Raw genomic sequence first — 14450 nt, 5'->3', positions numbered from 1 at the left:
GTCTAATGATTTACAAAAACAAAACTTAATCTGCACTTTACTGTTAAAAGACGTGAATGTTAATAATTTGGAATACAACCAGGAAAGACTTTCGTTTTAATTATTTAATTGCTGGATTTTACAAAAAATATTTTTATTTTATATGCTGGAATATGCAGAAATATAAGTTAATGAAATAAAGAAAGTCCTCCTTCTGTTAAAATATGGCGGAATGTGCAGAAAATAGGTTTAAATGTTCAGCAATTTTCTTCAAGTCTGAGACTGTTGCTTTGATTAAATTTTAGCTTGATGCAATGTGAGTGCACAAAACCAAACGCCGTGACCTCGCGCCAGAACCCAAATGCCCTGACCTTGCGCCAAATGTTTTTATTGGTTTATAAGTACAAACAGGCGAGTTACGAAAAATTGAGTGTGAGGGATTTGTTCACTTCACACAAAAATATCCTGGAAATTGGAATGAGATGGCTAACTGTAGTAGCGTTTAGTCCACTGTCTATAGCCTAATTTAGAGATAATTTTTTTAACCGACAACTGGTTAATTCTGTTTGACCTTTTGTATTTATCTTTTTTATAAACTGCTAGTTGTTGCTAATAAAAGTTGTTAATATTGTTGTGCATGTTATTTTGTTATTTCAGTATTAGTGTTTGGTATTCAGTTTCTGAAGGGTTTAGCCAACATTATAGTGACGCTGTCTGATAACGTCATAATTTTATAATTATTCACGGTAATACCGTATACCGGGGTAAAATAGGGAGGCGGTTTAATGGTATCAAAATTTGGATACCGCCCAAGCCTAGACACAACATCAAACGATATAATCAGATCTCAATGGACAAATTCAAATCCAGCCTGCCTTATTTCATTTCAGAAGCCGTTTCATTTCGGATATACGTCACCACGGGGAAAATAAGGCAATCACTACTTCCGTTTCATGGCGACTTTAAGAAAATAAATCATCAACCACAGGCTTAAAATAAATATTCAGTGTATTAAGCTATTTCTTGTAACTGTTTAAATGCTATATTTATAGAAATGACACCAGTCCTACACCCACCAGCCCTGAGCGGGATTCGAATCGCTCCAATCCGGCATAAGAATTTATAAACACTTGTTTATAATCATAATATTTAATAGAAAAAAATTCAATCCACAATGTACTCTCAATATAACAATAAATATATTGAAAAATGTATTGACAAATGTATGCATAACTTAGACAAGACGTCTTGATGACGGACTTTTGACCTCTTTTTTTGCTTTCCTGTGTCAACCTGTGAGTTTCCCTCGATTAAAAAAAGTAGTTTCTGCTTTCGCATTCTCAATGGAAATATTTCTTGGATTCGTTATGTGAAAGATTCCAAGCAGCATATCGTATTTTACAGGACTTTTTCATTTATTATTTGTCTGTTTCGGGGTGGTTGGCGACAACCAGGCATGGATTAAAAAAGTATCATGACATAAGCTAGATGCGCTGTCACCTAACGTTATTGTCACAGGAGCTGAAGCGCTGACAGTTATACTCAATTCCTCATTTTACTGTTGTTTGCACTATTGCGTGGCAGCGTTTTACTTATATTAAAATATATTTATTTTAGGCTGTCTATATAGCCGTTTGATGATCATTAATCATGGGGGGATACATTTTGTCCCCACCGGGGATAAAAATAATTCATCAGAGGCAGGGATAAATAAAGACCAGAGGTGGAGATAATCCCTAGCCATTTCCCCCAGCAAATCGCACCCTGTAAATATGCATAATACAACAAATATAAAAAAAATCTTAATCTAAAAAAATAAAAAATGAACATAAACACTATTGTTAGTTTGTGGCTTCTGTTAAAGCAGATGGCCTCTGGAGCCCTACACTTTCTGGTACATCACACTGCATCAGCTCAGCCTCTCACTGACTCACAGCAGCATCCAACAAACAGCAGATGACCTGCACTGCCCCAACACGCACACACAGAGCATGCAAGTGCACAGAAATGCCCTCTGGTCTCAAGCATTTCACCATTTTGTCCTCAAATTAGACTTTCACTCACATAGCCCTTCAGAGACAGATGGAGAGCAAGAGAAAAAAAGAGAGAGATCTGTTCATGTGACTCAAATGGTAGAGCATTGCATTAGTAATAGGTTCGCAATGGGTTCGATCAGCAGCGAATAGACATACACATCAAAAATGTATAGACTGAATGCACTGTACGTCGCTTTGGATAAATCATCTGCCAAATGCATACATGTAATGTAAATGTATTAGTATGAGCATCCCAACCTGGCCTGGTGAGGTAGTTTTTAGGAAAGTGTGAAAATAATTTTGTGACACAGACCGAAGTTTGCATATAAATCGCTGACTGAACATAAATCAGTAACCACTAAACCTGCATTTTTAGACCGAACACAGGCCCACAGCGCACTGCAAATAATTAAATGTGATGCTTCAAAGCCCATAGCTGCACACAAACACGCACACAATCCTGTCAAGTGCAACCTCTCCAGACACAATCAACAGCTACTCATGGCCCGGGTCAATACTATCGAGCGATTTAGTTAAAACACACCCGCTCCTGCAACACACACAGGCGTAAACACATAAACCAAACACACACTCTTCTGAACCATCGTTCATTCTTCAGTCATTAACATCACTTTCTCTCTCTATCCAGTCCTTCTTTCGCACACACACAAACACACATTGAAAATGCCGACCCACAGCACACGGCGAGCAGATGAATCCACAGTGTGCCTGGGCAGTTTAGTGAAGCATTAGAGCTGATCAATAGCCCAGAGTTCCTGGGAGAGTATCGAGTCTGCCCCGCATATCCATCTCATTAACATTCAACAAAGACCCGCACTCACGCTGAGTGACAGCGCCGCAACCTCCGGCTCACTCGCTCGCCTTCCCGTCTTTACTTTTCCTCTTATCCACATTTCCTGTTGATCTCCCGCTATCCTTTCATCTACCTTATTGCAGTGCTGTATCGTCATGTCTAAATTTTGCCCTTTTGTTTTTGGTCCAATGGACAAAGAGAATGTGATGAGAAAATATGAGAAGAAGAGGAAGAAATGGAATAAAGAAATGTTGCAAGCTTCAACTATGCTTTGTTACTGTACCATCCCTGTTGCGTTTTCATCTCTTCCTCTCATCCAGTCTGTCCCATCACACATTTCTCGCCTGGGCTGTGACTGGCCCTTTTGTTTTTGTTTGACATGACTGAAAAGGTCACATTTTGCATTTGGTTGTAAGTCAGCATGAAGTGATATTTAAAACACGCTTTAATTGCGTAATGTGACGCCTTTTATAGTGAATCATGATATATTCAGCAAACAGAGAGTAAATTCGACGAAAATGATGTTGGGATGAAAGAAATGTGCTAACATGCCTGGTGACATTAGCAAGTAAAAAAAAAGGTCTCTGATTGGCCGTTTTATATTTTTAACGTCCCCCGTCATGTGCGGTGTGAAATCTTGCTCATCATTGGCCTTTGAATCATCTTCCCTTTGAGAGATGACACACCTTTTATCTGATATAGTAACACACACAGACAGCTCATTATGACTTCACACATAACACAAGAAGCTGATATTTATAAAGTAAAATGAATAGCATGATCACACAGCTAATGACTTAAAGCTCCCGTTCTGTCTGTGATTTTGAAGCTTTAATTGTGTTTATAGTGGGCAATATAACATCTGTTCATGTTTCACGTGTAAAAAAACACAGTATTTTTCACACAATTTACTTATCTGTATAGCGCTGTTTTCACTGTCCTCAAAAAAGGCTGATGTCTTCCTTGTTATGTGAAGTCCCTCCTTCAGAAATACGTATCGAGATCTGATTGTGTAGTTTGTTTAGTGTGCTGTGATTCGATAGCAGCTTGGCTTAGCAGAGCCGTTTGAGCCAAAGCTGGTGACTGACGTATTCCTGTGGGCGGAGTTTAGTCAACGAACTGTTTTACTGACGTCATTAAAGCAGGAAATAGAGGGCTGTAGTCCAAACCGGCCGTTCGTTGTAGGCTTTTAAATTCTATTGAAGAAAATATATCGCCTGGCAGTGAACTTTGAGCTTTATCATTTTACAGGTATTATTTATGTTATTATAGCAACATTACACACTAACTAGGGTTTAAAAAATGGTATCAGGAAGAACGTGACCTTTAAAAAGACGAAATCAATTCTTAATAAAAACTCTGTTTTCCCAGAACTATTAGGCTATGTTTACACGGAAACGATCTAAAAAGAAAATGCAAAAGTGCCGTTGCGTTATTAGTTTGAATTCCGCGCTTATACGAGCGTTTTGAGGGGGAAATCTGCGTGCATATGGTGATGCAAAAGTGTGTGATATTCGATGTAGTATGCACTCCAGGCGGCTAGGTGGCAATGAGAGGCACTGACACACAACAACACCAAGTCCGTGCGCCTGCGTACAACCCTCTTCCTTGTTCTCTCAGGTCTCATCCAAAGCCGTCTGGTTTGCCTCCGAATTGGCGCATCAACAAATTGATGGAGGTAATTAATGCGCCTTCTCTGATCAGAAATACTAGCTGTGAATATTTCGTACAACTGCTGGAAAGACTCTTGCACATTTATCAGAGCTGCTATGGCAACTTGAAGGTATGACAAATGTAAATAATCCGACATGTTATTTTCATGAACTGGCGTATGCCTGTGACGTAAACACGTACGCGACAAGAGCCACCGTGAGCAGACTTTTGCGTTTTTACCCTTTAGACGGGAACGCGAGGGTAGATCGTTTTTAAGATTTCCAGTTTATGGAGGGTGGTGTCACTTTTTTGCATTTTTAAGCCCCAAAAACGCCGTCACTGTGTAAACGAACGGCACATCCGATAAAATATTTTTACGTTTTCATCCTCGAGCGTTCATGTACAGCTATAGTACCTGTACATTTGAGGAGCTCATAATATATGATCATCAAATACCTCCGCTTCAAATTGCAAATTCTGTCATCATTCTAAACCTGTATGAGTTTTTTTGTTTTGTTTTGATAAACACAACAGAAGATATTTTGAAAAATGATGGCAAGTACACAGCTGGCGTAACTGTTAACTTCCATAATAGGAAAACAAATATTATGGAAGTATTGTAATAAATGATGAAAAAGAATTTTGATAAATGATGGTACGCACACAGCTGACAGAACCTATTGAATTCCACCGTATTTGTTTTTCCTATGCAAGTCAATGGTTACAATCAGCTGTGTGCTTACCATCATTTATTAAGGAGGACATATCATGAAAAATGTGACTTTTTCCATGTTTAAGTGCTATAATTGGGTCCCCAGTGCTTCTACTGTATTAACCTAGAAAATGTGAAAAAGATCAACCCAGTAACTTATGGGGCTTTTCCATTGCATAGTACCCCACGGTTTAGGTCAGGTCAGATCAGCTCACTTTGGCTTGGTTAGCTTTTCCATCGAGTTTAGTAACACTTCGAAGTGGGAGGGACTACAGGCGTGCCGTTATATTTGCGCTGCCTACTGCTGTGACATCATACAAGTAAGAGCGTTGTTGGAATGCTATACATCCCCATACATTCATTTATTTCTCAGTCCACCACAAAATTTAGGTTGACCACCACTAATAGATGTTTGCACATCGCGTTTATCACTACCTCTGTCTCACATGACAGTTTCTGTACAAACACCCGTGGCGTCAGTCATGTGCCGCCACAAACTGCAAGTCTGGAAAACACTGGTATTGTGTTCCTGATTCACAACCTGTGGATGTTTTCGTTGCTAAAAAGGGAATTTGGGAACTTACAGCGAAGCACAGATGACAACAGGAAAAGCACAAGCTAGCACAACAGTAAAGCTAATCTTTTACATTATACTGTAGCGATGATGCTGGTAGTTAGGATTCTCTCAGACCAATCAGTGATCTACAGTGTTTTCACGTCACGTTTTGGTATCAGCTCGGGTCACTTGGAACCCCAACCGAGGTGGTACCAAAAAAAAGTATTGGGTACAACACCCAGTGGAAAAGCCCCCAAAAGTAATCTGACCCGACCCAAACCGTTGGGTAGTATGCAATGGAAAAGTGCCATTAGTTTTGGTAAACCATTCTCTGCAAGCATGTGGAAAAATAGGTAAAATAGGTAATTTCATTATTTGCACTATCCAACCACGGCACTTCCATTTAGTGCACTGCAGAGATCAAATTTGCATTTAAAAGGACATACCAAAAACGGCTATAATTATTGCATGCTATATATGATATTTTGAGCTAGAACTTTACATATGTACTCTGGGGACACCAAAGATTTATTTTACATCTTAAAAAATTCTTATAAAAATGTCCCCTTTAAAAATCATTCTTTGTGTTTATCAGAAAATAGAAATTCATACAAATTTAGAGCAACATGAGGATTAGAAAATGATGACAATTATCTTTCATTTTCGGGTGAACTATCCCTTTAATCCCCGCCTCAGGTCGTTCAGATATACCAGTTTGCTGGCAGAATCTGCTTAACGTCACAATGATATGTCAGAAAAGTCCTATAAGGGCACGGAAAATAATTGAGATGAACGGCGGTGCGCAAAATGACCAAAAGCATGTGAGGCATTTTTGAATCTGTACTCTTCGGGGCAGTTTCCCGGACAGGGATTAGACTAGAGTAAATGTAGGAGCTGTCCAAACTGTCAAAAACTTGCACTGACACTTCTTAAAATACATCAGTTCCTCTTTGTTTTGCCTCAAAATGCAAACAAGTAATGTTTTTAGTAAGGCATGTTTAATAAAACTAGTTATATTTCCTAATTAAACTAAGGCCTAGTCCTGGCTTAATCTAATCCCTGTCTGCAAAACCTCCCCTTTATTTGTTAACTTCATTTGTTGCTTTGTTTACACATTTTTCGGTTTTTCAGCTCAATACCAAGAAATACCAGCACTTGCAAGTGTAAAGCATTAGAGGTAAAACAATAGATATGAGAAGACAAAAAATGAAATAAGTTATAACTAATTTTGCAGCTGAAATGTTCTTTTTAATTCTCAAGACCATAGAAAACAGCAGTTGAAAGCGATTTCAATACAGCTTGCATTCCTATTAACATTTTTGACAGCCACATTATGATGCCGCCATATTTCTGTGCTGATCAAGAAACAGTCACTGTGTGCGAGTTTCACACTAATTTAACCCTGCCTGTGAAATCCAGGCTAAAATTTTAATCTAATTTTGAGATTTGAAGCATTTCAATCATTGATTTCAATCTTATGTAGAAAACAGTAAATCACCAAAAAGACTTGGAGGTGTAGTCGCATACAACGAGGAAAGGACAGAAGTGTTTGTGAGGGTTTGATGGTCATGAATCACGGGAAAGCAACAGCGTATGAATCACTGCCAACAATCAACAACATTTACCGTTACAGAGCATCAAGTTCACAACCTACACCAGCATTTAAACCTAAACGAAACTCGAATTTAATTTCTCCCACGTATCACATGAATCTTAGTCACAGATGATGCATTATTAACAATAACAACATAAAGAGACAATGTAGGATCTGTTGTAACAGCCTGCCATTGTACGTGTGAATACTGTACAACTCCTACACACCATAACACAACTACAAGATGGACTGTGAAAAATCACACTGACAAACACACACACACAATGTCCTGCAGCGCCTGTTGACGCATTGATCAGATGACATACAGCTGTGGTGGGAGGAGAGATCCCACCACCCAAAAACTGTGTGTGTCTGCCAGACACAGGCATGAAGTCAGCCAAAGTGAGAGTGCATGACATTCTCATTCATTGGTGACGTCCTTCTGACCCATGAAAGTGACACCAAACAAATGACTGTGGTTCTAAAACTGAACTGTTTCGCCTCTTACTCTAACACGTCTAAAAATGCAATCTGACCAAACCGTCTGCACTGAGTTTTTAAAGAGCCCAAACTCTTTATTTCATCATCTGCTACAATAAATCACTAGGCAGCCACATAAATCAGTGAGATAGCAATGGGTCGCTTTGATTTCACAAAGATTAATTTATGGAAAATTTTCGAACCTGCATGCTCAAACGGTACAGCAGGTGGTGAGAAAGGCTGTATTTGTTTCTTAGTGTCTTACCCTCACAGCTGCTGTGTCCTTCTTCGTATCCCGCGCTACAGCTGCATTTGCCAATGGGCACCAACCACTCCCCCTCCGCGCTGCAATGCATTCTGGGAGGACTGTCCGTGTCCACCTCAGAGTTATTCACGCAGGTCCCTCTCACCTCCACCAGCGTGGAGAACGCCGCTTCGGCTACCGTATCCGGAAACACAGCCAAGTTCTGCACGGTCGACAAACAGCGTTTGTAGTAAACTCTCACGGAAACCAGCGCCACGCACGCTCCAACGTCCTGGAAGGCCAGATGGAATCCCTTACGATTGAGGTGTCCGATCTCGCGGACTTCGGTGTTGAGCTTCATTTTACGTTCGCCTAAATCGCCCTGCGTGAAACTTTCGTCTGCCGCAATAGTGTCGATTTTGCTGTAGCGGTCCTCGCGGGCCACGCGCCCCAGGTCCCAGTCGGATTCGGCGTAGAGGAGGTTGAACGTCTCTTTGCAGCTGCCGGACACACCGGGGATGCTGTTGCAGTCGCGTAAGGTGAACTGCAGCTCGATGAAGATCCGCTGGCCGCCCTGCCGCCAGATCCAGCCCGTCTGGAGCCAGTTGTTCTGACTGGGCTCCATCACGTTGCACACCTGGTATGTGCGAATGGGCTTGTATTTCTCATCAACGCCACTGATTTCCTCCCACTGCAACACAGAGATAGTTATAAGTAATGGATATATAGAAGATAAACCCATTATAAATGTCAGAAGGATCTATTACAAACAATTACTTGATTCCACTTTCAGGTTTAAATCGCTAAAAAGACAATGTACACTCACCTAAAGGATTATTAGGAACACCATACTAATACTGTGTTTGAACCATTTTCGCCTTAATTCTACGTGGCATTGATTCAACAAGGTGCTGAAAGCATTCTTTAGAAATGTTGGCCTATATTGATAGGATAGCATCTTGCCAACTGCATGGAGATTTGTGGGATGCACATCCAGGGTCCCGTTCCACCACATTTCAAAGATGCTCTGTTGGGTTGAGATCTGGTGACTGTGGGGGCCATTTTAGTACAGTGAACTCATTGTCATGTTCAAGAAACCAATTTGAAATGATTCGATCTTTGTGACATGGTGCATTATCCTGCTGGAAGTAGCCATCAGAGGATGGGTACATGGTGGTCATAAAGGGTTGGACATGGTTAGAAACAATGCTCAGGTAGGCCGTGGCACTTAAACGATGCCAAATTGGCACACTTTAGGCCCCTTAGTGCCAAATTAGGCATCGTTTAAGTGCCACGGCCTACCTGAGCATTGTTTCTAACCATGTCCATCCCCCACACCATTACACCATTGCATTAATGAAAATTGAACAGGTGTTGCTAATAATCCTTTAGGCGAGTGTATTTGGCACAAATGTGGGAATGTTTTAAATTTGATATAAGTGAAAAGTTCACAAAAAGCAAAAACAAATACTGTGACATACCTAAGCAACGTGAATAAACACAAATGTGATGCCTTCTCATTTATCAAAAAATATACAGAACAGTACATTAAACATCAAATATCTTCCAATTGGCTGTGATTGAGTCACGTCCTACAAGCTTAGTGCCAAATCACCTTTAGCATATCAAACACGGAATATAAAGACTGAAGCATCTTCAATCAGCACCACAAACAAGCTCATTGTCTCGGAGAGAGATTATAATGAGCCTCAAAAGACGAACACTCTCACGCTGTTTTTCCAATTAATTGCAGTGTAATGAAGATCCTTTGTTTCTGAGGGAATTGAGCAGTCTGAATCGGTGCCCGTATTTGTCAGAGTTTCTCCACAGATAAAACCGTGAGTGGCAGTGAATCTAAACGCATCCTGGTGAAAACCGCAGAGCGATCAAACCCGTGTAGTGCGTGTATGACCGCACAGCTGTGGTGGAGAATGGCTGGGAACGCGAGACAGAGGATTTAATCGCTGTCAGGTCCAAAATTAACAAGCTAAACAAATAACAGCTTGCATCGGGTCCCCAGCTTCTAGCCACTTCTCACAGAAACATTACAACGGATGAATGTGTCCATTCTTCGCTCACCGTAAGGCTTATTGCTCAGCTACTGTGTGAATCGAACAGTGCATGTAATTTTTTTGTGTGCTTAGCATTGAGAAAGAGAAATGTATGGGAAAGAGAAAAAGGCAAAACGAAATGGAGTTCATCTGGCGGGGTCAAAACTGAATATACTGGGATAAGAGCAGAGATGGGCTTGTAATACAGTTGATGAATGAGAAGTGAGAAAAACAAAATGGGAAAAAACAAAGAAAAACAAGTATATTCTGGAGAGAGAATGAAAGATATTCTGTGGGGTAGCACTAAAAATGTGGATAATGGTAACCCAGTAGGCTTGTGTGATATCCCCTATACTGAGATCATCCTATCGTCAACCTGTGAGATCGCGATACGCAATAGTATCGGTCATATGACTACTGTCGTCTATCAGCACAACCCTATTATCCAGAAGTCAAAGTTTACTGTTTAAAGACTTTAAAGCGAAACAATATGTCTGTGTAAGAAAATATTAATATTTCAGAAGACATTTTAAACCCAACTGAGTCATTTAGATTACATTTATGAAGGATGGATGTGGTGTTTAGAGTTTCAACAGGTTGGAGACCATTCAATGCCATTATCCAAAGAAAGCCAGGATATTACAGACCTGGCAACCTTGGATTTTGTTTAGTACCATCAGTCAAAGGGACAGAACACAGATTTTAACATATAATTTAGCAGACACACACACGCAAGTACGCACAAAACACACCTCTTGATAACTTTCTTTTCTTATCTTTTAAATGCCATGCCAGCTTCTAAGGTTATATTCAAGGCGAGAATAAAGTGTAATTATATAAAGTAAAAATGTTTAAAATTAAAACTTTCAAGGTAACATGCTGCACATCCACTCACTTTTTTCCCCATCCTGCCATAATCTGCTTTAATAATAATTATAAATGTAGATAAAACCACAAAATTTGGAAGGTCTTCACAAACACTTTTTAATGGTGATATTGCTGTTAAATAGAGGGTAATTGTTACCCACAAATTACATTCTTTTATCATTTACTCACTCTCATATTGTTCCTAACCTTTATTATTTATTTCTTGGTTAAAACACTAAAGAAATTATTTTGGAAAAAAATGTGTTACTGTTTTCCCCTGACTAGAAAAAAATACAATGAAAGGCAGTTTGGTTACCAACACTCTTCAAAATAACTTATCTTGTGTTTCACACAATAAAGAAACTATATGATATGTACATTTTGACAGAATTTTCTTTCTGACAGTAGTTTAAAGTTAACACTGCTTAAAGGAAAACGTCACCATTTTTCAATATTTCACTATGTTCTTACCTTAACTTAGACAAAACTTAGACATCCCTATCTTTTATCAATGCGTGCACTTAATCTTCGTACAGCGCGTCGTGAACGTGTTAGCATTTAGCCTAGCCCCATTCATTCCTTAGGATCCAAACAGGGATGAATTTAGAAGCCACCAAACACTTCCATGTTTTCCCCACTCAAAGACTGTTACATTAGTAGTTACACGAGCAAGCATGGTGGCACACAACAAAACGTGGTGATTTTTGAGCAGATAAAAATGAGAACTATATTGTATGGCGGAAGAGCACTTAGTTTGCAACACTTCGACCTCAGCACGTGGTAACATCATCACTCCTGACTACTCCCCCTCTCGCTCGAGTTCACAGGAGTGATGATGTTACTGCGCCAGAAGTCGAAGTGCTGCAAACTAAGTGCTCTAATATATAGTTATAATTTTTTATGGAAGTGTTCCTGTTTGGATCCTAAGGAATGAATGGGGCTAGGCTAAATGCTAACATATTCACAACACACTGTGCAAAGATGAAGTGCACGCATTGAAAAAACATAGGTCTGTATTAATTTGTCTAAGTTAAGGTAAGAACATAGTAAAATATTGAAAAACGGTTGCATTTTCCTTTAAAATACAACCAAAACTATGACATTGCTGCTATTTGCTGTATGTCCGTCTTTAATTTCTTCATTTTTCAAACAAACTAGATGCTGTCTCGCAGATATGAGTGCACGAGTGTAAGAATCCACTAGCGAAATCGGCGCCTATGGTAACTTGTATAGTAAAACCATTGTACCTTTCGTAAAGCGCTCATTTATAAATTATGCTCATTTACAAATCAGAAGTAATGTTTACGTATCTTGCGGTCAAGTGCACCTTATGAAAGAAGCCCGAGAGATCGTTGACTTTGAGGATTAAGCTGATTTAATATTTTAACTTTCCACATCCACTCAAGACCAGTTTACATTAGGGCTCAGACGTCTTGACTCGTCTCAGTTTAAAAATGTCAGAAAGTGCAGGTGGATGGGGATCACGCGGGATTTGTGGTTCAGTCAATAACAGACTCTTGTTATTGATAGGCCATACGATTTGTCAATCATCACTGCTTTTTATTTGGTGGATGAACCCAGTGCTATGATTTAAAATGTTTTTCTTTTTCTGTTGCTTGTTTTGAGTACTCCGCACACGGCAGAGGTGTCACCAGGTTTTTTCGTATTTTAAAGTGACACATCGTACCAGCGTACTTTGAGGTCAAAACACATACCTGCTACACAAAATGCGTACAGGGTGGCAGGTCTGATTTTATGTAATATAACTCTGTTTGTGTTTAACGAAACTGTTTGTGTTCAACTAAGGAAATGTGGTGATAAACACCTGGGATGAGTAAATTATGAGAGAGTTTTCAATTCTTTGAAATAATTGCATGTTACTAAACACTACTATTTATTTTATTACAATTTATAGTAATAAAACCCATGATACACGTGTTATGAAAAACTTACCCCATTAGAAGGAAATGAGGTCCAACCCAGCTCTGCCTGGGACTCCTTAGAATTCAGCAAGACAACTGCATGAGAAAACAAACAAAGAGAAAAGAGACTATAACAACAGCACAATCATTAAATCGCAATTATACGCTGTGGCTTTCCTTTATCTCACTGTCAGAACGCATACAGCAGATAGCGTCTAATTATCATGAACATAGCCCCTGTGGACAGGCCGCTGATCTGCCCGCATCACAGGCACATTAATGCCGAAATGGGGGATGACAGACATGCAGAGCTGCACTTAGTGAAATGAAGTGCACCGGTCATCAGCTGATAATGTCAGACAGCTGGGCAGAGTACAGGCATCTTGGCTGATTTTTTGGCTGCTTTGTGGTAGATTTTATATTTTACAGTCATTTTAGGAGGTAAAAATAAATGTTTTACAACAACACCATAATGCAATGAAGCCCAGGAGGCAATTGAAGCAAACTCAAATAGGCATTTTTCATTTCTGCTGCATTTCTTCTACAATCACAAGCGCTAATGTAAAATCCTGATGTAAACTGAATTTAAACAAGCAGTTTTAATTTGCATTGAACTGTGGAATATTGTAACACAGCACACAAGTGCAGAAGTAAGTAAACTCAATCCAGCTGAAACACTTAGAAACTTTGTCCTTGAAAATGAATGTGTTCCTATAGCTCAACTAGTAAAGTGCAGTGTTGTTAACACCAATATCATAGGTTTGATTCCCAGTGGCCACGCCAATAAACATACTTATAAAATGTAAAGTCTGAAAGTCTCTTTGGATAAAAGCATCAACAAAATGCACAAACCTAAATATGAGCAGAGCTCTGATCAGAACCATGTACATGTCTTATCTTGAAACGGTCTATAACTCAAAACCAGAAACAAGGCCCTCTGCACTCTGGATCACAGCGTGAGGACCTTGGACAGCTCCATGAATGTGAAGCCATTTCAGCACTCTGGACAGCACCACTGATGATGCAAGCTACTTTCTTTATTCTGCATAAATCCTTATAAAACAAAAAGATTTTCTGAATAAAAGTTATTATTAAAATAATTAAAATTTATGAGGAATAAAATTTCCCAAAAAGTAAAAACACAGTGGTTTCAAAACACTGCAGTGTGTGCTTAAGTAGTAGGGGAGAGCAGGGCACAACCTAACGCTTTTTGGTTTTGGCTCATTCATTCAAAAAATATTTGCCGAAAAGTGCACGCAGCCGGTGTGAATCGGCCCTAACCCTGCGTTAGTTTTCGCCCTGTGCACCCCTATTAAACGCTAACCTCTGGCTCAACCAATGAAATATGTTTTGTGAGTAATCGGTTTACCTGAATAATAGTAGATGGGTGACACTGTGTTAACCTGTTTGGAAACCAGCTCAGATATGGCAAACATCATATCTTTAAAGTTCATAGAAAAGTATACACAGACTACTTAACAGATCACCCTAACTAGTGCATTAAAACATTACATGGGCTTACATTTCTGCCAATCAGCGCAG

At 39.5% G+C, this 14450-nt stretch overlaps 1 protein-coding gene across 2 annotated transcripts in view; it reads right to left on the bottom strand.

Annotated features, from left to right (window-relative positions):
• The window catches only part of LOC129455266 (ephrin type-A receptor 7), a 164491-nt gene that overhangs the window by 122815 nt on the left and 27226 nt on the right, over positions 1 to 14450 (bottom strand). For both annotated transcript variants that reach the window (XM_055219944.2, XM_055219945.2), the window contains exons 2-3: positions 12940 to 13004; positions 8090 to 8759 (exon numbers count right to left, since the gene is read on the bottom strand). In XM_055219944.2, coding sequence (XP_055075919.2) covers positions 8090 to 8759; positions 12940 to 13004 — 735 coding nt within the window. The remainder of the gene's footprint in view (positions 1 to 8089; positions 8760 to 12939; positions 13005 to 14450) is intronic.

The sequence above is a fragment of the Misgurnus anguillicaudatus genome, chromosome 20, assembly GCF_027580225.2.
Source record: "Misgurnus anguillicaudatus chromosome 20, ASM2758022v2, whole genome shotgun sequence".
NCBI lineage: Eukaryota > Metazoa > Chordata > Actinopteri > Cypriniformes > Cobitidae > Misgurnus > Misgurnus anguillicaudatus.
Note: the sequence above shows the minus strand (reverse complement) of the source record. Positions and strands in the feature narration are given on the sequence as shown.